The 26440-nt window shown below is 47.8% G+C and overlaps 1 protein-coding gene and 1 long non-coding RNA gene across 5 annotated transcripts in view; one reads left to right on the top strand and one right to left on the bottom strand.

The window, feature by feature from the left end:
* Positions 1-1898: 1898 nt before the first annotated feature.
* On the bottom strand, positions 1899-16670 carry LOC115074391. Its single transcript, XR_003852234.1, has 2 exons — positions 16467-16670; positions 1899-2281 (listed from the first exon to the last, which is right to left on the bottom strand). It is a non-coding gene; the product is annotated as an uncharacterized LOC115074391 (long non-coding RNA).
* A 1269-nt stretch (positions 16671-17939) lies between these two features.
* Positions 17940-26440, top strand: part of UBTF (upstream binding transcription factor) — a 38245-nt gene continuing 29744 nt past the window's right edge. The window contains exons 1-6 of one of the 4 annotated variants that reach the window (XM_029572585.1): positions 17940-18445; positions 20672-20758; positions 21731-21906; positions 22255-22338; positions 23120-23275; positions 24044-24108. In XM_029572585.1, coding sequence (XP_029428445.1) covers positions 20713-20758; positions 21731-21906; positions 22255-22338; positions 23120-23275; positions 24044-24108 — 527 coding nt within the window. In that variant the 5' untranslated portion in view covers positions 17940-18445; positions 20672-20712. Of the gene's footprint in view, positions 18446-18611; positions 18774-19571; positions 19593-20671; positions 20759-21730; positions 21907-22254; positions 22339-23119; positions 23276-24043; positions 24109-26440 lie in introns of those variants that run through there. The other 3 variants (XM_029572588.1, XM_029572586.1, XM_029572587.1) reach the window with 3 other exon arrangements.

The raw sequence follows: 26440 nt of genomic DNA, 5'->3' as shown, positions 1-26440 counted from the left end.
TTTATAGATATTTTGTGTTTCTTACACTTGCGACAATTTTGGGTCTTTATTTCGAGTATATTTGCAGCAATAATATCAGCATGTATAATCATTAAAGTCAAAATTCAGTGAAACACATGAATTTTGGTGGTTTTCAACATTTCTCTTTGTAACATTTGGCCAGCCACTGGAAGGTCCGGTGACCGGCCACACTTACCCCAGTGCCTCCAAAACCTGTAGGACCCCGCCGGCAGTTCCACCTGGAAGAGACGCCACCATCGAGGCCTCAGTCAGGTGCTCTGCACCTTCTCATCCCGGCTTTCAAGGCTTCATGGTGGGAAGGAGCCTTGCGGCGCCTGCTGATGACATCAGCACAGCTGGGTACTTAAACTCCAGCGTGCCTCGGCAACAGGTCATCCTGCCTATCCTGCTGAGCATGTTGCTACCTCTGTGCCTTGCCTTTTCTTTTTGTGTATACTTGCCTTTGTGTCTCCAGCCATTCCCTGCCTTGTCTTTTGCCTCCGTGTCCGTCTTGTCTTGCCTCGTTTCGGTCCTCAATGTGCTGACCTGACTCCTGGTATTGACCTCTGCTACGGACCCGGCCCCCTCTCTTGTCTGCTGCCTGATACTGACCTCTGCTGTGGACCTCGACAATCCTCTGCTCACTGCCTGACCTGACCCTCAACCTGGAACCGGTCACTGTCTGCTTGTTGTCAGCTTTGACCTTTGCCCGCATCTGGGCTCTCTTTCGGACAGCTCCAGGGAAAGTCCTGCTGCTCCGGAACCTGCGAGGAATGGGGCTGGGGTAGGTGAAGCCCCTCCTCAGTCCCAGTAAGGGCCATGTCTGCCAGCTGTCGGCATGGGCCTAGTAGGATTGCCTACTAGGCTGCGTCAACCACGCCACAGCCCAAGAGCTCACAATTGAGACAACTCTTTTACTGATAAAATGTAAAGGATGATGTAAAGTCTTTACAGTTGTGCACTTCATTGGTAAGTGTTATGAAATCTCCACTCCGCCCACCTTACCTTTTTTGCGACTCCTCCCACGGTTGATGGACGTCTGGCTGCTGCGGCGTCTGCCTGCCCTCCTCTCCGGCGTCCCCTGTCCATCTTGGGCACTACATCCCGCCATGTTATCCAGGTACCATAGGGCACACACGCCGCACGTCCCTGCTTCTTATTCTCTCTTTGGCGCAAACCTCAGGGGCGTCCCCCTGTGATGACGTCACGCATCCGGATACAAAAGCCTACACTTTTTGCTAGCTAATCGAGTTAGCAAGGGATCTCCTTATGAATGGGATTCGCTCTCCGACCCTAGCTACTCTGCCTCTCCAATGTTTGGACTTTATCCTAACGGGGTACCCGCTCCTCAGGGGCCTCTCTCATTTCTTTCAGGTTGCTATCAGGAACCGGTACTCGCTCTTCGAGGGTCCATGTTTCCTGACTCGCTGCCTAAACATCGCTTCTGCTTGGAAGAAACCGCTGCCTACATCATCAGTGAGTTAACAACTTTATTTCCTCAGAGCTGTTCCCTGGAACCAGGTACTCACTCTTTGAGGGCCTGCCTCTATTCCAGCTTCTGTGTCACCTACCGGGAGAAACCGCTGTGTGAGCAACTTTACCAATGAGGCTCTATACCAGAACTCCACTGTACTCACTATTTCAGTTTTCTCCACTACAGCACAGCCATAGAGGGAATCGCTGTTCCAGTATCCTGAGGAACCCTAAGCCCAGCCGGGCTTCATCTCTGCTCACTACTGCCACCTCTGGTGGCTTCTCAACTCTGTTTAATAAAAGATATAACTCTGTGTTGTGTGTCCCAAAGCTGAGCCTGACCTGTGGCCCTCACGGGTCTTCCCCCCCGTGGGCATGGTCAGCTGCCACAGTGTCTAAGGGTCCACCCAAAACCTTACAAACAATAACAATAAGAAGGTACTTTAATTAAGTTTGTGTCTTCTTACAGTCTATCTTACTCCAATTGTTTTAGTTCGTTTAATTACTTGATATCTTCTCTCCCACTGGATTCTGGGCAAAGCGACTGGGCTTCCCTCCCATGGTAGTCGAAGTATCAAAGGTGTACTTTAAAGTGTTTAGTCTTATCTTCTACCTCCTCTTGTAGTATCAAAGATGATGCTTTCTCTCCTCATCTCCAAAACCTTCAGTAGATCTTCATGGGCCCAATTGGGGACCATCTCCTCGCCTCCTTTCCCCTTTTTCCTTCCTCCTCCACGGGATTGGAAGTCATCCTAGCCTTGGATCTTGGTGATCTCAGGTTCCTCTTGCTGGAAGGGAATTTCTCTCACTGATAGAAAAGAAAACTTCAGTTTAATTGAGTTCAAAAGGATTTGGCACTCCAAACTCAAATAATGCTGCCCTGAAGCTATACCAGCCAACATGAGCTTTAAGATCTTCTTCACAGCATTTATTGATTTATTTAGAACTTTTCTATACTGACGTTCAAGTGAATATCACATTGGTTTACAATAACTTTAGGAAATAAGAAATTAAATGTAAAGGAAGGGAGCTAAGAAAGGGAGCTAGAACTGAGGAGAGAAAGGGCTGGAGTAGCAAAGTCAGGTGCATGCGAAGTATGGTAACAAAATCGAGTGTTAACACTTGTTTACGCTGAAAATAACCATAATTTACAATATATACAATATGTACAGTCTGCAGGGGAGGAGGTAGCTCAATGTTCCATCATTCAGACATATCAGACTTGACAAATCCTGAGACCATTTATTTTGTGTCCAGGGACCTCTACTTTGGAACTCTGTGCTGTCGTAAATTTTAGGAAATCCAGCTTGAAATTCCTTTGTAGGTGTGGCTGTTATAAGATCTGAGACTGCACTGTAGCATTAGACAAGATGGCAATAACTACTAAAGGCAAAAAAAGAACCAAAGATGATGTATAGCTGGTGCATGCTAGGCAATATAAATAAATAATCATTAGAGGCTAAAAGTATTATCTTATACCTCACTTGACGATCAGGTATTTACTTGGAATCATGAGATTTCCCCTGCTCTAGACTCAGTCACTCCAGTTAAGACAATCAAGTCTAAATCAAATGTTAAATCTTCATGGTATCATCAAGGACTCAAAATCCTTAAATGTCAAATACGTCAACTCGAGAGGAAATGGAAAGAGCACAAAAGAGTAGGATAATGACCTTATACTAAAAAGTAAAATAAAATATTATCTTCATGCCATCAAAATGGCCAAATGAAAACATTACAAAAATCTGTTTCAAAAGGCTAGGAGCAGACCCATAAAACTGTTCAATTTGGTATCTAACATTACTGGCCTCGGGGATAATATCCATCTGCCATCTAATAATTTAACAGCCAATGACTTCGCAAACACATTTGAGACTATTTGATTAGAACTGGTTAAGAATATGCCTTCCTCTTCGGACATTAGGTTAGCCCCTCTAACTACTCCCCATCACTCAGGGATTCTTACTAGCAAACGATCAGCATTCAATAAAGTCACACAAGCAGGTCTGCAGCTAATTTATAAACAAATGCAAACATCATCTGCCGTCTTTGACCCCGTACAACTGTGCAAATTCTTTAGCCCAATTCTCAATCTTCTCCCACCTTTACTTAGCATTATCAACTCTCGCTTGGAATCTGGCTTTCTTCCTCCACAGCTCAAAACTGCCAAAATACATCCCGTGCTCAGAAACAGCCTTTCCAACAGACCCATTTCCAACCTTTCTTAGCCCCTCAGCCCTAAAACCCCCCCCCTGACCTTTATTGAAGAAGTTACGCCTGCCTCTGGGCAGACGTAACTTGCGCGCGCCGGCTCTCCATCCCCGGCCTGCTGGCTGTTCTGGAGGCCTCGGTCCCGCCCCCGGGTCGGCTCCCCGCCCACAACCCCGCCCCCGGAACGTCCATTTTTTCAAGCCCCGGGACTTGCACGTGTCCCGGGGCTTGCGCGCGCCGCCGAGCCTATGCAAGATAGGCTCGGAGCGAGCAGGGGGAGGCAGGGGTGAGTGCTAGTGGTATGGGAGAGCCCTTTTTGCAGGGTTTTCTGGGTGGCACCACAGCAGTGCATCATTCTGGTACCTCAGAATGTCCTTTTTCATGTAAAATCTGTTCTTTTTTTTTTTTTTTTTTTTGAATTTGAAAGTTTTATTGCTTAATATTGCAACATTACAAATGTCAATTCTGCATGTAAATGCATAACTTGTTATGTACTCGCATAAGAGTAATGAACAGCACAATAAAGACTTAACGTATAACAACAAACGCCGTGTCAAATGTCAATGAACTCACGTATGCAAGGTATCCAAACGGAACTTAGTAATACCTCAACAAGTACCTATAGTGCATAGATACAAGATTCAATTCCCTCTTCCCTCCCCCCCTCCCTCTCTGTTTAACATGAGTGTTATAGAGCATGTAAAAATGAAAGCGTGTAATATTAAAGAAAAATGTCCTGTCCCATCCTGTACAATCTCCTGGGCCTGTCTGTCCGTGTAGGACTCTTCCCTCGCTTAGGGCGCCGAGGCACCCGCTGATGAAACCTGGCTTCTCTTCCAAATAGAAAACAATCTCCAGGTACTCCTGAAGGGGATCTCAGTGTGCCGAAGATAAGCTGTGATTTCAGCCAGTCTATAAATTTGCTCCACTTTTCGTTGAATATCCAACAACGAGGGAAGTCGTGGTGATCTCCATTGCCTTGCTATTTCAATCCTGGCTGCTGTAAAAATAAAGTTAACCATGGTATTAGTGTGTTCTTGTCCTTGATGTAAAGGGAAGCCCAGCAATGCTTGTTGCGGAAGTAGTGATATGGGAAAATGATATAATTGGGTTAACCAAGCTTCCAGTTGTACCCATAGAGGGTGAATTTGGTTACACTCCCACCACATGTGAAAGAAACTACCCTTCGTCTGACAACCCCTCCAACAACTACCGGAAAATGAAGGATACATGTGATGTAGCCTCTCCGGCGAATAGTACCAACGAAATACCATTTTCCAACAATTTTCAATAATATGTGAGGCTATAAGGCCCTTTCCCATTCTAGAAAAAAGATCTTCCCAAGCACCCTGGGAAAAGGTTCTATGTAGATCGGTTTCCCATGCCCGTATATAGGTGGGTATTTGGTACTGTTCCTTCCCCAAGAATACATAAACATTGGAAAGTAATTTTGTGGTTTGGTGAGAATTTAAACATAAACGTTCAAAATCAGATGGCCCTTGTGCGAAGTGTATAGGTAAATGGTGGGAATGAGCAAAATGGCGCAGCTGTAAATACAAATACACATCAGACTGTCCTAAGCCAAATTTCTGCTGCAGTTCCGGAAAACCTATCATATGTTGTGCCCCCCAAAGCTGTCCCCAATTACAAATACCCTTCTTTTCCCAAGCCCTGAACGCCGGGTTTTCAAAGCCCGGAGTAAATAAGGAGTTGGCATATAAATAAGTGCTAGAATAATATTCTTGGGTCCCCACCAACCGGGATTTCCTGGTATCCCACAGCTGCAGAGATAACAGCATAGAGGGTGGCAAAACCTTCCAAGGTTGTGCAGTCCAGGTCTTTTTAGGTTGCCATAATAAACTAGATAGTGGAACATGGGCCAACAGCTGTTGGCTAAACACTATCCACGGTTTCTGCAAAGCAGGTCTATGCCACTCTATTAAGGTCTTTAACCTGGCCGCCAGATAATATTGCTCTAAATGAGGGACACTCAGGCCCCCCTGTATTTTGGATCGGTACAAAGTCGTGCAAGCAATTCTGGATCTCCGGCCTCCCCATACATAAGATAACAAGCGTTTCTGCCATTTAACAAGACTGGGTTTTGGAATGGCTAGTGGAAGCGTCTGGAAGAGATACAGAAATTTAGGTAAAATTGACATTTTTACAGCAGCTATTCTTCCAAACCAGGATATTCTATAGCGGTTCCATTCCTCTAAGTCTCTCGTAATCTGAGCCCACAATCTATCGTAGTTAAGATGAACCATATCTTGCGTGACGCTTAGATATACCCCTAAATATTTAATAGATGATTTCGCCCAACGAAATCGGTATTTCTCCCTTAAAGAGTTTTCCAAAGCAGTAGAAATATTGACATTGAGTAGTTCGGATTTTTCCCAATTTATGCGGAAACCCGAGACTTTACCAAAGGCCTCCAAGTCTTGGGAGACCAGTGGCAAAGATCGCTCCGGTTCTGTGACCAGCAGCAAAATATCATCTGCAAAGAGAGATAATTTTGTCTCAAAGGCCCCCACTCTTATTCCCTTAATTTCTGGATTATTCCGGATTTTATTTGCTAGAGGTTCAATAAAAATAGCAAATAACAAGGGCGATAGGGGACAGCCCTGTCTAGTACCCCTTTGTACTGCAAAAGTGGACGAGTAGCCCCCATTTACCTTTATACACGCTAAAGGATGTTGATATAGCTGGTGTAGCCATTGAAGAAAGTTAGCACCAAAATTTAAGCGTTGTAGTAAAGCAAATAAATAAGGCCAATGAACTACATCAAAAGCCTTTTCAGCGTCTACCGAGAGAGCCACCGCTGGCAGCTTATTTTGCTGGACCCACCAAATCATATCCATTATTTTATGCACGTTGTCACTAGCTTGTCTACCTGGTATGAACCCAGCTTGGTCTGGATGAATAATTTGTGCCAAAAACCCATTCAGCCTGTTGGCCAAAATCTTTGCCAAAATCTTCAGATCAATATTAATAAGGGAGATTGGCCTATAAGAGCCACACGCGGTAGGGTCCCTTCCGGGTTTGGCCAAAATCGTAATACCAGCCGTATTAGCTGTAGAAGAGAGCGAATTACCTTCCCTTAAGGATTTAAAGAACTTTGCCAAGACAGGAGCCAACAAAGGAGCAAATTGTTTATAAAATCTCCCTGTATAGCCATCGATGCCTGGAGATTTACCTGGTTTTAATTCTTGAATAACTTTCCGTATTTCTAATTCTGAAATATCTTTATCCAAAATAAGCCTCTGGGAGGGATCTAAAATTTGTAAATTGGAATTATCCAGATAACTATCTATCCCCTCCTGGGAAATCGTTGCATTAGCAGAATATAATTCAGCAAAATATTGCTGAAAGCGCTGTCTAATTTCTTTACCATCCACAAGCATAGACCCATCTGGACTTTTAATTTTTACAATAGACGCTTGATCCTGTTTACGCTTCAATTTGTGTGCCAGCAGCTTCCCTGCTTTGTTGCCCCCTTCAAAGTATTTTTGTTGAATCCGCTCTAACTGATATGCTATGGTTACGTTGTCAATAGCGGATATTTTAGACCGCACCTCCTCAATAGATCGAAGTAAACCCCTCCGAGTGGGACATAATTCATGTAAAATCTGTTCTAAATGCAGAATTTTAAACTGTGTGTGGTGAGGCCGAGGGGGGTGCCAGGCTGTAAGGTTCACATAGGGCGCCTCATACTCTTGCACTGGCCTTGCATGAGGCCATTATGGTGCAAAGCCTAATATTTTACTTTATGGTGTGTTGCAGCGTCTAAATGATTTAATGTTCTATTTTTTTAATATGTTTGTTTTATCATTATTGTTATATGATTCATTTCATAATCGGTCTGTTGCGTAACTACCTATTTTTATGAATGTACTGCTGTGAACCACCCAGAAATTTTGATAGGTGGCCTATACGAGGTTTTAAATAAATAAATAAATGGAACGAGAGGGTGAAAAGCAAATTCTCATCCGAAAGAAAGAACTCCCTGGAGGTTTAAGTCAGAGCTCAGCACCAGATATGCTGACTCCTCAAAAACAAAAGGAGGGTAAAATGGTGATCGGTAAACCCTGGGGCACTTTCATTGCTAGCTTCCACATGGGGGAGCTGCAAACCTAGCTCTCTCCCCGCACCAACTGGTATATTCTCTCACCTAACTCTAGTAGAGGACTAACAGGATCCCTACAGCAATAAGAACATAAGAAATGCCGTACTGGGTCAGACCAAGGGTCCATCAAACCCAACATCCTGTCTCCAATAATGGCCAATCCATGCTACAACTACCTGGCATGTACTCAGACATTAAACAGATCAAGCTACTAGGGCTTATTAATTAATAACAGTTTATGGATTTTTCCTTTAGGAACTTATCCAAACCTTTTTAAACCCAGTTACACTAACTGCTGTAACCACATCCTCTGGCAATTAATTCCAGAGCTTAACTATGCGCTGAGTGAAACAGAATTTTCTTCGATTTGTTTTAAATGAGCTACTTGCTAACTTCATGGAGTGCCCCCCTGGTCCTTCTGTTATCTGAGAGAGAAAATAATTAACTTACATTAACCTATTCAAGTCCTTTCATGATTTTGTAGACCTGAAGTGATGGATGTCACATAAGTTGCGTCTTAAGAAGACCGAAATTGTTTTGCAGAGGTCCATTACCACCTCTGTGCCTTCTTCTTTTTGTTTTGACGGTTTGGAGTTACCAGTAGTAGCTCTTTCCAAAAATATGGGGGTGATCCTTGATATGCATCTTAGCATGTGCCATTATTGGGCCTTTCAGAATTTTGGTGTGCGGTACAAGTCATTGCAACTCTGTTTCCTTCAGTCTTTACAAAACTCTACTGCTTGATGACATCAGGGTGGGAGATAACAGCTCATATTAGCCTTGTTCTGCAAGAGTTGAGCTGGTTTCCAACAGAATGGCGCACTGTCTACAATTGCCATGCTAGTTCAGAAAATGCTGAGCGAGAATTTATTGCCCCAGGTGAACTCAAGGCTGGGCATGTCAAATCCAAGAGGTGCACTCAGCTCCTCGCAGAAGGGGGCCACTGGACATCCCTGTGGTTTGACATGCATATCTGACTGAAGCACATGAAAGGACCTTCTTGGTAGCTGGGCCAACTTTTTGGAACCTCTGTGACTGGCTACATGTTCCGAAACATTTATGAAGATGCTCGACTGGTGTTCATTTCACTAGGCGCTGGCTCAGTGATGGCGGAGTCTACAGGTCAACACTTGCCGGCAGCATTGTTATTGGAAGTCAGGTTTTGATTTGCATGAACGTACGCTGAGTATTATTTACGCTGATTATTATTTTATTATGAATATTTTTTTTTACTCTGTGTCCCGCCCAGAGCTGTGGATTTAGGTGGCACACAAAGCCGACAAATAAATGTTTATACTCTGCCTTTCATGACTGGAGAACCACTTTAAAGCAGATTACTTGCAGGTACTGTAGGTATGTCCCTGTCCCGGAGAGCTTACACTCTAAGAGCCTCATTTACATTTTTTCCCATAGACACAGAATGGGAGAAAAGCCTTAGTAAATCAGGCCCCTCCGTTTGTACCGGAGCCCATGGAGGGTGACGTGACTTGCCCGGGGTCACAAGGAACAGCAGCGGCATCTGAAGCCAGGTTTTCGGTCTGCTGCTCCAGCTACGGGCCTACTCCTGCACTCCATGTTCTAGGCAGGGTCATCAGACGAGGCAGCGTGAGAGGCATCATTCTGCCCAGGGCACCACATTGCCCTGCGAAAGGCCTGACTGCAGGTGAAATAACTGGCACCAGATGGGCAAGAGTGCTTCCCTTAGGTTAACTCTGTGCCCTGCAGTACTTAGTAAATGTATTTTGTAATTTTTTAGCCTGGTGGAAGAGGTTGTGTACATACACTGCAACTTTTGCTTCTCTTCCCCAACTCATCCCTGCCCCCCCCCCCTCCCTGAAATTCACAATCCAAGCTCGGGACCGCTTGTAACAAGGCAGCCACTCCTTAAAGCTCCCCTGGGGCCAAGTCGCTCTGAACCGCTCCCCCTTCCTCCCTGGCGGGGAGAGGGGGTGCCTACCTCCTGCCGTCTTGCCCATCGCTGTCAAAATGGTGCCAGCTCATTGCTGCTTCACGCTATGACCTGTGTGTGGACAAAGTGTGATGTGGCAGGGAGCTGGCATCATTTTGATAGCACTGGGCAAGACAGCAGGAGGTAAGCACCCCTCCTTCTGCCTGCAGAAGGGAATGGGGGAACAGGGAGTCCTTGGGAGGAGGTGTCTTCCAGGAGCTGTGGACGGCCTTGTAGTTGTGTTGGGGGGAACAGCTGGAGTTAGGGACTGTGCAGGCAGGTTGTGTCATGAAGGCAAGGGCGCGATGAGCATCTAGATGGCCTTATATGTGTCAGAGGGGTTGCCAAAAAGGTTAATGGTGTGACCCTGTGATACAGGGTTGGCAAGGTAGCCATTCCCCACCCCCCCATCACTACCTCAATCTCAGTGCAATTAATTTTCTCACAGCCTCATGGCCATGAGAACATTAATGCACATTAGTGCATAGGGTATGAGCTTAGATGCTATTTATCCCTCTTATTGAAATAATTAGCATATGCTTAATTTGTTCTCGAGTCCCATGGCAGCAGCAAATTTTCTGGTGCACATAGGGAAAAATAACCCTAATTTGATATATATGTGATCTTCTTTTGGAACGACGGTACATAAAACGCCTACATAAAATATAAAATGGATTCCGCATTAGGAGTAGCCTTGCAGGAAGAGGATCTCGGAGTCATTGTGGACAGTGCAGTGACATCCTCGGCTCAGCATGCAGCAGAGGTCAAAAAAAGCAAAAAGAAAGCTAGGAATCATTCAGAAAGGAATGGAGAATTAAACAGAGAGCAGCGTAAAGCCTCTGGTCTAGATCAATGGTGCCACCTCGCCTTCAGTACTATGTGCGATTTTTTTTATAGTCCACATTTCAGACACTTCAAAGCAGAATACATTCAGGTACTGTAGGGATTTCCCAGAGGGCTCACAATTTAAATTTGTACTTGAGGCAATGGAGGGCGACGTGACCCTGCCCTAGGCCCCATGGAGTGGCAGTGAGACTTGAATGCTGGCTTCCTTGGTTCACAGGCTGCGGCTCTAACCCCCAGGGCTGCTCCTCCACTCCATATTCTGGTTACCCCATCTCAAAAAATGATACTGGGGAGTTACAAAAGATACAGAGAAGGCCATAAAAAATGATTAAGGGGTTGGAACAGCTTCCTTATGGGGAAAGGCTAAATAGGTTAGGGCTCTTCAGCTTGGAGAAGAGACGACAGAGAGGGGGATATGACTGAGGTCTACAAAATCATGCGTAGAGTAGAACAGGTAAACAGGGAACATCTATTTACCCTTTGAAATAACACTAGGCCTGGGGGACACTCCTTTCAGCAAACAAATTGGAGAAAGTAATTTGTTTCACTGAATGCACAGTCAAGCTGTGGAATTTGTTGCCGGAGGTTGTGGTCAAAGCAGCTAGCAAAGCTGGGTTTAAAAAGGGTTTGGACAAGTTCCTGGTAGAAAAGTCCGTAAATAGCTATTAACCTGGAAACCACTACTTGTCATAGGGAGTGAACAGCAAGAAACAGGACCTACTTTCAGGGATTGGCCACTGTGGAAGACAGGATGCTGGGCTCGTTGGACCTTTGGTCTGACCCAGCATGGCTCTTCTTATAGTAACATAGCAATGTCCTAAGTGACGGCAGATAAAGACCAAATGGTCCATCAAGCCTGCCTAGCCAGTTGGTTCTGATAGTAATTGCCACTTTGTGCATGCTAAGCAGCCACCCTACGCCACTGTGTCTGAAGGCCTTTAGACATAAAAGCACAATAAGGTAACGCAGCACATCCACTAGAAACCATGTGAATGCTAGCAGTATCGGAAAAGCACTGGGAACAGAGAGGGGGGCCGGGAGAGCCTTTCTCCTTGGCAGGGGTGTTGATAGCCTCAGGCACACGGGGTCCGTGCCCCAAGTCTCAGCCTTAGCTCTCGCTAAGAAGGAGGCTACAGTGTGGCTGTGTCAGAGGGGCCCACACAGCCCGAGGAAGAGGGGCTGTAGCTGTGTTGGTAGGGTGGCATGGCCCGAAAAAGAGGCGGTGTCAGCTGGGCCTCATGGTCCAAGGAGGAAGAGCCGCAGCTGTGTCGGTGGGGCCACGTAGCTCAATATGGAAGAAGAAGCTGCATAGCCTCAGGAAGAGGAGCTGCAGCTGTGTTGACCGGGCTGCTTAGCCCGAGGAGGAGGATTCAGCTGCTGTGTCAGCTGGGCCTGCACGGCCCGGGCGGAGACTGCTGTGTCGGCTGCCCTGTGGGCTGAAGAAGGAAGTCTCTCCTGCCTGTTCCCTAAACACTCCTGGGAAAGAGAGCATTTATGGGTGTGTGTGTGAGAGAGATGGAGAGCATGTGTGCCTGTGAGTGAGACAGCATGAGTATGTATGTGTGTGAGGGACAAAGAGCATGAGTGTGCATGTATGCGTGTCAGAGAACGTATGTATGTGTGAGTGTGCATGTTTGTGTGACAGCATGAGTGTGTGTGAGAATGAGTATGTGTATGCGAGAGTAACGCACCCTCAATTTACTCTCAGACATTACCATAACATTGTAAACAATAACATTGTAAATACCATAACATTGTAAATAATTGCTCTTTCTGCTAAATTCCTATCGCCTTTTTTTCTGCTCCCAGTTGTGTACATCCCTGTTTTTATTGTAATTGCAACGTTTCTCTTCGCACCTGTTAAAGTTTTATTGTATCTTCATTTTACACCCCCCTTGTTACATGTAAACCAGCATGATGTGATACCTATCGCGAATGCCGGTATAGAAAAACACTAAATAAATAAATGTGTGTATGTGAGAGACGCTGCTTGAGTCCAAGGAGGAGGCTGCTGTTGCCTGTATGCTCCATAGCATATAGTAGAACGAGAGGATGAGTGTGTGTAAGTGTGTGCGTGTTGGAGAGTGTGTGTATCTGAGAGAGAGAGAAGAAAATGTGTGTGCCCCCCTTCCCCCACTAATCTATGACAATCTCAGGGTGACTTGAAATCAAAAGTTCTCATGTACGGAGAGCAAGGGATTTTTCTTTATCCTTATTTGTTTTCATTATTGGGTGTTATTTGTTGTCTGTTGTTTGAAATATTTTATTGGTGCTTGGGAAATTTTTTTTAATTTTTATACAAAGTTTTAATTTTTCCATATTCTTTTTGCCAGCAGTTTTGAAATGTTTATTCTTTATCTGAGTATGGTTTTATTGTTATGATGTTTCATATTTCTTGGTTTTATTTTTTATGTTGAATTATGATATTTGTGGTTTTCCATTGTTGTACTGCATATAGAGTCTGGCTTGTTGCAGTTTTAAATTGAGTTTGCATGTTTCTATTTATATTTTACGGCTTCTTTAGACTGTGGAACTCTCTCTGAAGAGAGAGCGGTTTTAAGCAGTGTACCACAAGGATCGGTGTTGGGACCGGTCCTGTTCAATATCTTTGTGAGCGACATTGCGGACGGGAAAGAAGGTAAGGTTTGTCTTTTTGCGGATGACACTAAGTGGATACGCCAGAAGGAGTGGAGAGAATGAGACGGGATTTAAGGAAGCTGGAAGAGTGGTCGAAGATATGGCAGCTGAGATTCAATGCCAAGAAGTACAGAGTCATGCATATGGGGAGTGGAAATCCGAATGAATTGTATTCGATGGGGGGAGAAGGGCTGATGTGCACGGAGCAGGAGAGAGACTTTGGAGTGATAGTGTCTAATGATCTGAAGTCGGCGAAACAATGTGACAAGGCGATAGTTAAAGCCAGAAGAATGCTGGGCTGCATAGAGAGAGGAATATCGAGTAAGAAAAGGGAAGTGATTATCCCCTAGTACAGGTCCTTGGTGAGGCCTCACCTGGAATACTGTGTTCAGTTCTGGAGACCGTATCTTCAAAGAGACAGAGACAAGATGGAGGCGGTCCAGAGAAGGGCGACCAGAAAGGTGGAAGGCCTTCATCGAATGACTTATGAGGAGAGATTGAAGAATCTAAATATGTACACCCTGGAGGAAAGGAGGAGCAGAAGTGATATGATACAGACTTTCAGACACTTGAAAGGTTTTAATGATCCAACGAAAACAACAAACCTTTTCTGTCGGAAAAAAATCAGCAGAACCAGGGGTCACGATTTGAAGCTCCAGGGAGGAAGACTCAGAACCAATGTCAGGAAGTAATTCTTCACGGACAGGGTGGTGGATGCCTGGAATGCCCTTCAGAAGGAAGTGGTGAAGACCAGAAGTGTGAAAGACTTCAAAGGGGCGTGGGATAAACACTGTGGATCCATAAAGTCTAGAGGACGTGAATGAATGTGGAAAAAAAGATTTGCATTCACAAAAAAGCGGGGAGTAGCTTGCTTTTTACGGCAGTTACTACCCCAAATCAAATAAACCTGATACTTCACTTTCAATGCATATCCAGCATAGCTCTCTGCTTCAACGGCAGGGGAGAAAGACTGATACTTCACGCATATCCAGCATAGCTGTCTGCTTCAACGGCAGGGGAGAAAGACTGATACTTCATGCATATCCATCATAACTCTCTGCTTCAACAGCAGGGGAGAACGACTGATACGTCACGCATATCCAGCCTAGCTCTCTGCTTCAACGGCAGGGGAGAAAGACTGATACTTCACGCATATCCAGCATAGCTGTCTGCTTCAACGGCAGGGGAGAAAGACTGATACTTCATAAATATCCATCATAACTCTCTGCTTCAACGGCAGGGGAGAACGACTGATACGTCACGCATATCCAGCCTAGCTCTCTGCTTCAACGGCAGGGGAGAAAGACTGATACTTCACGCATATCCAGCATAGCTCTCTGCTTCAACGGCAGGGGAGAAAGTCTGATACTTCACTTTCAATGCATATCCAGCATAACTCTCTGCCTCAACGGCAAGGGGAATGAAGAAAAGTGGATCTATATACAGACAACCAACAAGGACTGAATTACATAGTCTGGGTAAACAAATAAGCATGGGTGTAGCTTGCTTATTGCAGCGGTTACTACCCCTAACTAATTAAGCTAGATATTTCACTTAGATGCAGCTCCAACACTGCTCTCTGCATTAATGGTGGGGGTGGAAGGGAAATAGAACCAAAAGGTTACTAAGAGCCAAGAGTAACAGATAAGTATGAGAAAAAAAAAGTTCAGAACTTGCTGGGCAGACTGGATGGGCCATTTGGTCTTCTTCTGCCGTCATTTCTATGTTTCTATGTGTTTGAGGAAGATTTGTCTCTGTTCTGCATGTATGACTAAGACAAGGTATTTTGCTAACATGTAGTTTCTGTGTAGAGATCTATAGAAGCTTGGCTTGTTTTGTTTTCCTGGTGGGAGGTTTACTGGTGTTGTAGGCCTAGTGTAATATTTTCTGTGTTGCCTTTTCATAGGCAGGGCTGCTACTATTTGAGTGCTAGCAGTTAGTGCTATATTGGTTTACTATATCATAATTTACTTTTTGCAGAGTATTCATTGCCAAATTGTTGTCAACATTCAGTTGAAGACAGCACAATTTTTAAATCTCCACAGTACTGTAACCCAAAGGCTGAATGTAAGTGGCTGCGGGCTGTGCTGTGCTGTATCTGGGTCCCTCAGCCAGCTGTGAGTCCACCTTGAGAAGAGCTCAGTGAAGGGTGTGGGTGACTGATACACTCATATTTCCATAACACTGGGAAAAATGCGCCTTGCGCCCAGAATACATGTGCATACACAATTAATGGAATGCGTGCATCTGTGCAGATTATGTTCCGTCATTCTTATGGTGCTTGCGATAGATTCATGAGTGCATCACGCATCACTGATAGCTCTGTTGGTTCTGTTGATTCATTGGTAGGCTGTCCATCGCCACTGTCCTGGGGATGAGAAAAAGCAGGCAGGTTCAGGGGCAGTGGTGGCACATTTATGCCTGAGGGAAGGGTCAGGGGTCTGTCCTCTCCCCAGTCCTCAAGTGTCCAGTCCTGAGCTGTGTAGATGTTGGCAGCAAGAGTGGGGAGAAGGAAAGGACCTGTGGGCCCGTGCCCTGCATCTTTGAAGTATCTAGCAACGCTCCTGCTCCTTGGCCTCAAGCTCATCATCATTTTTTGTAAATTAGGGGTAGGGGCCCTATAAAGCTGGAAATGGCCCAGGCCTCTGGACCTCCTCTGAGGGCCTGAATGAGATCTGACAGAATTGCAGAGAATGAAGAACGTGCACTGAGAATGTCCCAGGTGATCAGATCAACTGAGAACAAGCTCCGTATCAGAAAAGCGCACATAGTCGCAAATAACACAAAGTAGAAACTACAGCATTCCTGGTTAACCTCTATTCAAATGCCCATGCATTTCTTATAGCAAATCTTCCAAACTACCTCCCCCAAAACGATCACCAACTCTAAAAACCCTCCACACCAAATCTGGTAAACCTATGTCCAGCTGTTTCCGAGTTACAAGGGGAGGGAGGCATACAAACTGCATCACAGACATCCCACGCATACTAATAATCCTGTAACACACAATAACAGCTTTACTGATAGAAGTGTCAGCACCACGCGACTGGTCTGCGATACGGATGGAGACTCCAAGAAATGCAATCGAACACCAAGAAAATGTGGCAGAAAGGTACAGAAATAGTCCTTATTGCAGTGGGTGTCACCAGCCAGATGAAATGGAATTTCCAAGTGTGCCCTGGCATTAAGAAAGGCACTAGCAGTAAATCTGAGAGTCAGAGATCATACCCAGCACCTTGTGGATGGCAGGTCATTCCCGTCATGGAGAAGTTAAAGCAGTGCTCCCTGCTACAGTAATCAGCACCTTCCTCCCCATCTCACTGGCATCACACTCCGAGATCTTAGTTTTGTTTTTCCTTCCAGGAACAGACCCTCCCCACCCCCGGACTGCCTGTGCATTCCAATCCGTAGCCTAACGCTTGCCATCCCGAGCTGCCCTACAAGCCACCCTGTTCACCAGAAAACTATTTCAGCAAAATGGAAACCTGGAAAAAAAAAAAAAAACAACCCACCATCACTATGGGCGAAAACAGACTGAGAAACGTCAGCAGGGGGCCTGCCTGCACCACCAGTTTACCCAAAAGGACACAGTCACTCCTCCTATTACTGAGTTCTGCGTTATGCAAATGAGAGGCTAGTCCCTGCCCCTTCTGACTGAAGAGCTGACGTGTCCCCTTGCTCCTAAAAAAAAAAAAAAAAAACCCAACCCAAAACAGGAAGGCAGCAGTGAAAGGCAGGGCCACCCAGCCCAGGCTGGCGGAGCTAAAGCTGGATGTTTGTGAGCTGCAGAAGTATCTCTCTCCTTCCCTCCCACTCCCTTTCCCACTTAAAAGCTTCCTACTTTATTAGGGCTTTCCATGAATCTGACAGAGAGCTGGCAGCAGGCGGATTGGCTGTTAGGAGAGGACGCCCATAACAACAAAGGTGGAGTTGGAGAAATTATATATATATATATATATATATATATATATATATATATATATATAAATTTTTTTAAATAAACAAGAAGGGGAAAAAAAACACCCCTCTAACTCCTCCCAGGCTTTTAAGAGTCAGTTTCAGTGGAGTCATTAGCCAGCCCTGCACCAGGCAGAGAGAAACCATTAAAAATCTTTTTTTTTTTTTTTTTTTTTTTTTTTAATGTTTTGCTACCTTGAACTGATCTCAGCAAAAGCAGATCCCCGTCGGGTCTCCTGCTGAGGAGCAGCCGCACTTTCCACTAGGGCTTCCACATGTCCCCCCCCCCCCCCCCCCCCAAAAAAAACCAACTACGTTTTTTTGACGATTTGCAAAATAAGGCCGTTTGGGGGGGGGCGGGGGAGAAAAAAGTATACAGGAACTTTAGCAAAACTGCTGGGGCAACCTTCCTTCCCCCCCCCCCCCCAAATGTGGTTACGAATGCGAATGGGGCTTTAAAAAGAATCCGTCTCCTCTCGGCTGATACTTTCTAAGGGGGAGTTGGAATAAAAGAACAACACCAAAAATGGTTGGGAACATCAGAGCTGGGTGGTTTTTGTACAACGCAGGATTAAGGCTGGGGAAACATGGTGAAGCTGCAGTGCTGTTGTTTTTTTTTTCCCCTCCCTTCTTTCTTTAGCCACACTGTTGCAACACCAAGTGCCAAAAAAAATAAGAATTTATATATTTATATTTACACACGTGTAAATCTGTCCCTCCACCCCCACCCTATTTCAAAAAAAAAAAAATCCCTTACAAGCTTCAAGTGCCTGCAAGATGCGGGAGCGAGAAAGGAGGCGAGGGGGGCCTGCCTGACAGCTCCGCTTTAGAGAGAGCAGATGGGCGAGGGGAGGCTGGTGGCGGCTTGTGAGGTTGGCGGAGGATCCGGGAGGCGCAAAGAGCCCGGCTGATTGGAAGAAAGCAGCCAGCGAGGATGGAGGCGGGGGAAGTGCGAGCTCTCTGCGGGGACTGGAGCGAGTCCACGCCCGGGGCCAGCGCCGCAGAGCTGGCCAGCGTTCAACCGGCTGCTTCCCCCCGAGCAGGAAAGCCAGAAGCCGAAAACATAAGAAAATTTTAAAAAAACCCATATAGATTCAAATCAGATCGGAGGAAATAGATTTTAAACCAAAAAAAAAAATATTTTAAGAGGGGGGAGGAAAAAAAAAAGAAAGCGTCTATATAAAGTCGACTGCCCAGATCGAGGGGGGGAACGGGTCTGCAGGATTCCCCCGAAGCTCGGCGGCGGCAAGGTAAGGAGCACAACCCCGATCCGGGACTCCGGGCTCGAGGGGGGCGAAAAAAAAAAAAAAGGGAAGAGGGGAGGCGCCCGAGGGAGGGGAAGAAGGGACGCGGTGAAGCCCCGGAGCCGCTCGCCCGGGCGCTGGAGGAAGGAGGAGGAGGAGGGGGGAAAGAGGCGCATGTGGCGCACGCCATTGCCCGGCCGCCCTGGTTCGCCATCTCGGCAGCGGCTTTTGTTTCCGTCTCGGGACTGGTAGGGGTGGTGGGAAGGAGCGCCCGGTCCAGGAGCTTGATTTAAACAAGCAATCGGAGCCGCCGCCGCCTTATTTTTTCAGCACGGTAAAAGTATTTTTTCGATGCATTTTTATTTCTGATTAGCAAGAGGAAAAATTTTTTTTTTTTGTTGTTGTTGCATCGTGCACGGATCGCAGAGGGTGACCGAAGCTGGGGAGGGAGGCAGCGGGCGGACAGGCGGACGATTTTTTTTTATTTTATTTTATTTTAACCTCCTCTATCCCCGCCGGCCGTTGTCTAGCGTCGCCTCCCCGGCAGGAACCGGAGCATCGGGCCGCCGGAGGGCGCTTCTCAAGGTGATCTGCGGCGGGGAGAAGGGACAGGACGGCTAGCCGCGCACGCTGCGTCCCGGCCCCCGGTGCTCTCGGTCCCTGCAGCCGCTGCTGGACCCGGGGGCATGGAGGGGGGGGGGGGGGACTTTCCGGCCCATGCTTTACTTTTATTTATTTTGCATTCTCTATAATTTTTATTTTGGCAATCGCTTATTCTTTGCGATCGATTCTGTTCTCATCCATATATATATATATATATATATATATATGACTTTTTTTTTTTTTTTTTTTAAATCCTCCTCCCTTCCTCTCCAACCCCGGGCTGCTCCGGCCGCCCCTCCCCGGCTTGAGGCTCCATGGCTGCGTCTCGCCTCCCCGTCCCCCGCCGCGGGCGTCGCTGCTGGAGGATCTCGTGCTCCCGGGCCGGGTGGGATCGGCAGTTCCGCAGTCTTTTGGGGAGGGGGGAGGGGAGGGTGTTTTGTCTCCTCTGCCTTCCGGAACCGAGAAGATCCGCAGGTTCTAGCCGCCTCTACTTCGCTCTTGGCCGGACGCCCCCAAGCGGCCGTCTCGGTCGAGTCTCACTGAGAATCCGGTTCGGTTCTTTTCATGCATTTCTTTTTCTGGGCGGGGGAGGAGGAGGTTGTTGCTGTGGCAATGGAAGATTTTTCTTAATTTTATGATTCTTCGAGCGGGGTCAGGACCCGGCTACCCTTTCCCGGTTCCTCTTCCCAGGAAGGCTCCGGGCATGTGCCCAGCATTGAGCCTGGCCAGCGGCGGCTGCCGCCCCCTCCTGGGCTGCTCCGCTGGGGAAGGGAAGGGACAGGATCCAGTAAGGTCCCCGGGGCTGGGGTGTGAGGCGACCTCTGCCCCTGCAGGGGTGAAATCCATGGTGGGATAGGGGAGGGGGGGGGACACTTTTCGTGCCCCCCCCCCGGGTAATGTCCTGGAAGAAAGACAACCCCCCCCCTTCCCTTCCCCTCCCCGGAAAGGTAAAAATCCTGCAGAGTCCCCCGGGAGGCGACCCCATCCTGGGAGACGCGAGGGTAGGCTACTGCCTGGCCACCGGGGTACAAGCGCTGCCCCCACCCCCCCCGGACGTTTCCCTGCCCGTCCCTGCAACGCCTTATATAGCGGGTGGGCATGACAGGGTTAATGGCGAAACCAGCCCATGGTCACGTGGCTCTGGGTCGCTTTAAAGGGACCGCCGCTCTCAGCATAGTGCGGCCTCTAGTGGTCTTATTCCTACTTCTCCTTCCCATTTGTATTCCCCACTATTATTTTGCAAAAACTAAAGTTGTAGTTTATTCTACATTTTTGCACTTTGGCAGAAAAGCCTTCCCTGCTTTTAATAGTGAGAGGGTTTTGTTTTGTTAGCTGGTTCAGGCTGTAGTCTGGCGTTTTATCTGAGTACAATTTTTAAATGTGGTTTTAAAGTTATCCCTTTAAAAGTAAAAAAATTAAATGGTGAGTTCCAGATCTGCTTTTATTTAACTTCTTTCACCACAATCAAGGCATCTGCAGGTCCAAGATGACCTTCAGCAGATCTTCTAACCTGCCATGCACTCTTTAAGTTCTTGGAGTTAGGGACCTTGGTATCATAAGGGTTGATCAGTAATAGGAGGTTCTCTAGTGCTGATTTGTGCCTTGTTTTCTTGATTTGTGCTTTCACAGTTGAGTTGAGTCGACGTCATCCCGGGCCAGCCAGGTGGAGAATGAACGGAGAAGCAGATTTGGAAATGACAGCTCCTAAAAATCAAGGTGAAAGCAGTCCCCCCCCCCCCCCCCCCCCCATCCCCTATCAAACTAGGACACTTGCCATACTCCTCCACCCACCTCTTCTCCCTTCACCACCACCAGCACTGCCCAGCATGGCATACTTGTGCTGCTCCACTGGAATACATGTACCCCATTCCTGAAATAAAATTCCGATACCCTGCAACATGTCAGATGAACGTGTTGGGATTTTGACTCTTGCATGGTCTCTGTTACATTTCCAACACAGAGCAGACTTGAAGACCACCTTGGTCCTTCGAATGGAGAAGTGTGGGTAGGCTGCTGGGCTCTTGGGTTCTGCTTTGGGCCGTGATCCATATGCCCTTCGCTAGTCTGTTCGGGTAACACTAGCTGTTGGGCGGAGGAGGGGGAGGGGGGGGGCGTGACTGTATCTGCCTTGGCCTACGTGACTGCTTTCCTCTTTGATGGCTTCCTGCTGACGGGGAAGCCGCTGATACTTAATGCCTCCTAGAGCAGCACCGCGGCCTTAACCCTGACAGAGCGCTAAGCAGTGGGAGAAATTTTATTGCGATTGTATGCCAAAACTGAAGAAAAATGAGCGGCCACAAATCTTTTGCCTGTTTTTAAGTGGGCACGTTAGGGCTGCATTAAATATCTGGAACAGATATATTAAAGCAGAAACTGCTTTTGGGTTGCATCCTCTGCTATCTGCAGTTTTATTGTATGTGATTTGTAGACCAGCCCATGTTGTTAATAAAATGTGTTGTTAATTCAGGAAGCGTGGAGATCATTTACCTAATATGCCTGGCGGTGCGCTGTAACCCAGCAGCTGAGCCCTGGCGTGGGTGTATGGGACGAGAGAGCCCCACGTAGCTTTTTAGTTTTTTTTCCCCAGCATAAGTTGAAGATTGGCCTTCCTGCTTCTCACAACCTGCGGATGTCTCTTCCCTCCCCTGCGCCCTTTCTCCCCTTCCTTCTCCTTTTGATGTTCCTTAGGCCGCTGGTCCCAAGAGGATATGCTGGCCCTTCTGGAGTGCATGAAAAACAACCTTCCCGGCAGTGACAACTGCAAATTCAAGACCAGCGAATCTCACATGGACTGGGACAAAGTGGCTTTCAAGGACTATTCCGGGGCCATGTGCCGCCAGAAGTGGGTGGAGATCTCCAATGAGGTAACCAAGGGGTTTTTAATCTAATTATAGCCGCCTGGGGAAGGAAAAGGGCAGGGACGGTCTTGAAGCCCCTCCCCTGCTCTTTCCTCTGCCGTCACATTTTTAGGATGCCCGGTTTAGGAAACTAGAAACTGACGTTGGAGTATCTGAATCTGCTGGTGTCCTGATCCTCTTTTGGAGCATCTGCCCATTTCCAGCCGATCCCGCAGTCCCAACGCACCCCCTGGACCCCCAATAAAAAGAATAGTCATAGCCCTGCATGCATGGTGGGGAGGAGGCTCTGGGCTTTGGTTAGTTTCACTATTGCACCCAGAATGTGTAAATCTGTGGGCTTTGATACTCTTGCAGGTCAGGAAGTTCCGGACTCTGACGGAGCTGATCCTGGATGCCCAGGAGCATGTGAAGAATCCTTACAAGGGAAAGAAGCTGAAGGTAGGCATGAGGGTATGCTGGGCCCTGGGATGCCATGCTTTGCCTGCTGGAATGCTTTGCGAGAACATTTCTTTGGGTAGGGAAGGGCAGGGGCTAGAGATGCCAGTGTGTCTGCAGCGGACGGCTCGCTAGGCCCCTCTCGTGAATTGATTTAAAGTACTTGCTGGTGAGGGGGGGCCGCTTCAGATCTGAGACCGAAATAGAACGGCCGGCCAGTTGGTGTTAGCAGAATTCCCTAGCCCAGCAGCCAGAGGATCTGTAGCAGGGAGAATTGGACCAGGGAATTACCAAGTCAAGAGACAGGGCTGGCAGAAGGGGGAAGAGGGACGAGGGTCCTGGAATCTACCTGCACTCCGCAGCCTCCTCTGGAGATTATTGCCCCCCCCCCCCCCCCCCCCGAGCAATACCTTTTGATGAAAAGTAACACCTTGATTAATCGGCGGTTAATAGTGCGAGGAATCTTCCGGTGCACAGTTTAGGGCTTCACCAGTTCTGCCCATAAGTTTGTGTTTGGCAGTTTCAAATATAAAATAGAATCTGCAGTGGTGAATCTCGTGGACCCTGAAAGGATCTTGAACGCTGATGACGTCCTGGGGCCAGTTCTGGGTTGGATTACAGCGTGGCCCTGTATAACCTGCTTCCCCGGCGTCTCTGTGCTCGGGCCGCGAGCCCTAGTGCTTGCTGGTGGCAGGGGGAGTGAGGGCTGGGAGAAGGGACAGCGTGATTTGAGAGGAGGAGCTTCTTATATTGTGTCTGAGGATTTCCAACCTCTCCCCACCAGAAACATCCCGAATTCCCAAAGAAGCCGCTGACCCCTTATTTCCGCTTCTTCATGGAAAAGCGGGCAAAGTATGCCAAACTGCACCCAGAAATGAGCAACTTGGATCTGACCAAGATCCTGTCCAAGAAGTACAAGGAGCTTCCAGAAAAGAAAAAGGTAAGGGGGATGGGGGAAGAGAGACTATTACCTGCATGGCACCTCCTACAGAGGCGGAGCGCTAGCCGCTGGGCAGATATATATCACAGCAGAGCAGCGCCCTCTAAGGACTGCCGCCTCGGGGGAGAATCCAGGTAAGGATGGCATTGTGGGGGGCCGTGTGAAGGTCACAGCAGGCCCTGCTGCAGTATTGTGGGTGTGGGTCACGCTGAGAGACCACAGCGTCAACACGCAGTCCGTCCCCCCCCCCGGATCTGGAGCTCCCGCAGTATCCTCTAAGGCCAAAGACTGCCAGTTCTGCCCCGTCAGGGGCGCTGGACTCAGCCGGTCCGGCAGAATGCCCGCTGCAGGTTCTCATGAACCAGAGAATGGAACCCAGCACAGAGAAGAAGCGTAAAAAGGATAGTTAGTCGGGAAGAAGCAAGGGGTAAGCTAGGGGTCAACTGGAATCTGCTGCATTGCCCTGGGAATGAATGTGGGCAAATGGGATGGACCATAAGGTCCTTGTGAGCTGCAACTGTGTTTTTAAATAAGTTGGCACAGGCTTCACGTCTCTTGAAAAGACGATTTGCCTGGTCCTCCATGGATAAAGTCAACCATCCCTACTAGGGTGTAGTCTTCTGGATTTTTTTTTTTTCAGATTGTGGCCTTTTCTACTGAGTAGTAGAGAGTAAAGCTGCTGCACAGTAGCTGGTCTGAGTGTGGCTGCAAGCGAGCCTCCCCCCTTTTCTGTCCGATTAATGCCCTGAGGCGTTTCCTGTTTTGCAGATGAAATATATCCAGGATTTTCAGAGGGAGAAACAAGAGTTTGAAAGAAATCTGGCACGATTCAGGTGAGGGAAAGAGGAAGATCGGGAAGTCAGCAATGTGGTGCATGAGATCTTTCACTCCACTGAGGGAGAGGTTCCAACTGGGCCTGCCTCTGGCTGGTGCAGGTCACGTTGAAGGATAATTCCATTGGGTGGCTACATAAGTGCTGATTCACGGGGAAAAGCACTGGTGGTGTCTTGGAGTGAAATGGTCACCCAGCTAATGATGATAAAGCTCTGTTCTTCCGCATCAAACTGATGTCATCGATTTTGTAAGTGATCTTGCCCCCTCTGAGCAGGGGGAACAGATGGGGCTGTTCTTTTTGCAGCATTGAAGATTAAAATACAGTTTCCTAGCGTGTAGCCAGATGGGCAAAGGACCAATGGGTTTATGCTCCCCTGCCAGCAGATGGAGATGGAGTCAGGTTTCAAAGCTGACGTCACCTTAGATATACCCCTGCAGTGACCTCAGCCCTTCAGTATTTCTCCGTCTCCTAGCAGATGTAGACGTGCTTTCCCTATGGGGATCGCTGTACCGTTTAGAAGAAGAAATTCTACTTTTAAATCTGAGAAAGATTGAGCCCCACTTTCCTGCAGTGATACCTAAAGGTCCCTCCCCCAATTGAGAATTCCTGAGGTGATTTCCGAGATCCCTCAGAGGTGTGCCTTGGTCCGGTAACCGGAGTGGACCTTGCTGCTGAAGCAGCTGAAAGGCAGCAGGTGCAGGAAGCCAAGCACGGTGGTGACTGCCAAAGCCCTCTCCTCCCACAGCTAGAGACGGTCTCTGTGCTGAGCCCAGGTAAGTTAAAATAAATAAATAAATAAAGAGAAGAGGATTCCTGATTCAGAGCTGTTGGAAGGGTTTCGGTAAAACTTCCTCTGGTCTCCTTGCTCGGTGTACCGTACCAATGACATTCCCAATCCCATTGGGGAAAGGGGAAGTGGGCTGCCGAGCAGGTTGGGTGGCCCCCCAGGTGGGCTAGACCCCGCTTTAGGCTCAGTAGATCCACCGTATGGTAGGCCGCAGCGGTGCCATCTTGCGTGCATTTTTGTGCGTCTTCTATTGCCCACCATAGAGTGTTGGTACGCACAGTGCGTGCTGGCTCTGTGCATGCGCTGTGCGCGTAGTGTTGCATAGAACATCGCGCGTATCCGTACGAGCACGTCTCTCTAGGCGCAGAAGTTAGGTAAAGCTGGGCGCATGGGCTGTGCATGCGCCTCACCACAGCCCCTGAAGGTGCCCGAAATCTGTGCATACAAAATTTTAAGCACGAGCCGGCTGAATACGCAGTTACCGTCCCTAATGGCTCCAACAGCAAAGAAACACAAGTGCCTTTCTCTATGTGCTGCTTGTCATATTAGGGCTACACATTCTGACCATGATTCTTACTTATGTCAGCACCGTGAGGAGGCCCAGGGAAAGTTGGCCTCCTCAGACTTTACTAAGCCCAGATCCTCCCACTCTGAGGATGGGTCAGCCATAGCCTTAGCTGGAATTACCCCGAATCTGAGTAATCCTGGGACTAGGTCTTCATGGGAGAGGGAAATCCAGCGGCGCCTACTCCAGTACCTCCTGGGCTAGGCATGGACCCAGTGGATGGAATTTGTTTAAGGCCTTCAAGCCTTCATACAGGCACAGTCTGCTTCCCTTGCCCCTGTCCGGATGGAACTCCAGCCAGTAGGTCCTCTCTCTCCCAGCCCTATCAGCAGACCTCGAGGCATGCCTCGCCTCACCAAGGGTATCCCTGGCAGGGACCCGGACAGCCCAGATGAAGAAGGGGATCCAGATTCCTTAGAAGATGGGGAAATCCCACCGGGTTTGGAGCCATATCGGACCATGTTACATTTTTCCATAGAGATGAATTGCTGGCCCTGGTTTCCCAGACACTGGGAGTGCCTGGTACAGACTCTGTGATGGAACCAAAGAAGAATCCCATTCTGGTGTCTCTATGGAAGGCCTCTTGCTATTTTCCGGTGCTGGAAGACATCCAGGAGTTAATTGACCTGGAATGGGTTGCCCCTGAAGCGAGTTTTAAAGGTGGTCGAGCAATAGAAGCTCTATACCCACTAGATTCAGCGATGAGAGTATACCTGCATTCCAAAAAGTGGATGCGCTGGTCTGCACCGTTTCGAAGCGAACAACTATCCCAGTGGATTGAGGAGTGGCCTTAAAGGATGCGCATGATAGGCGGATGGAGTCCATCCTTAAGAAGGCCTTTGATGCGACATCAATGACTTTACAGATTGCTTCCTGTTGTGCCCTGGTAGCTTGCTCGTGCCTGCTTCTCTCTAGAGAGGTGGATGACTCGGGGGCATATTCCAAAGAAGCTATGGAGCCCGCCGCTGCCGTTTTACC

The sequence above is a fragment of the Rhinatrema bivittatum genome, chromosome 12, assembly GCF_901001135.1.
Source record: "Rhinatrema bivittatum chromosome 12, aRhiBiv1.1, whole genome shotgun sequence".
In the NCBI taxonomy this organism is placed as follows: Eukaryota; Metazoa; Chordata; class Amphibia; order Gymnophiona; family Rhinatrematidae; genus Rhinatrema; species Rhinatrema bivittatum.
Note: the sequence above shows the minus strand (reverse complement) of the source record. Positions and strands in the feature narration are given on the sequence as shown.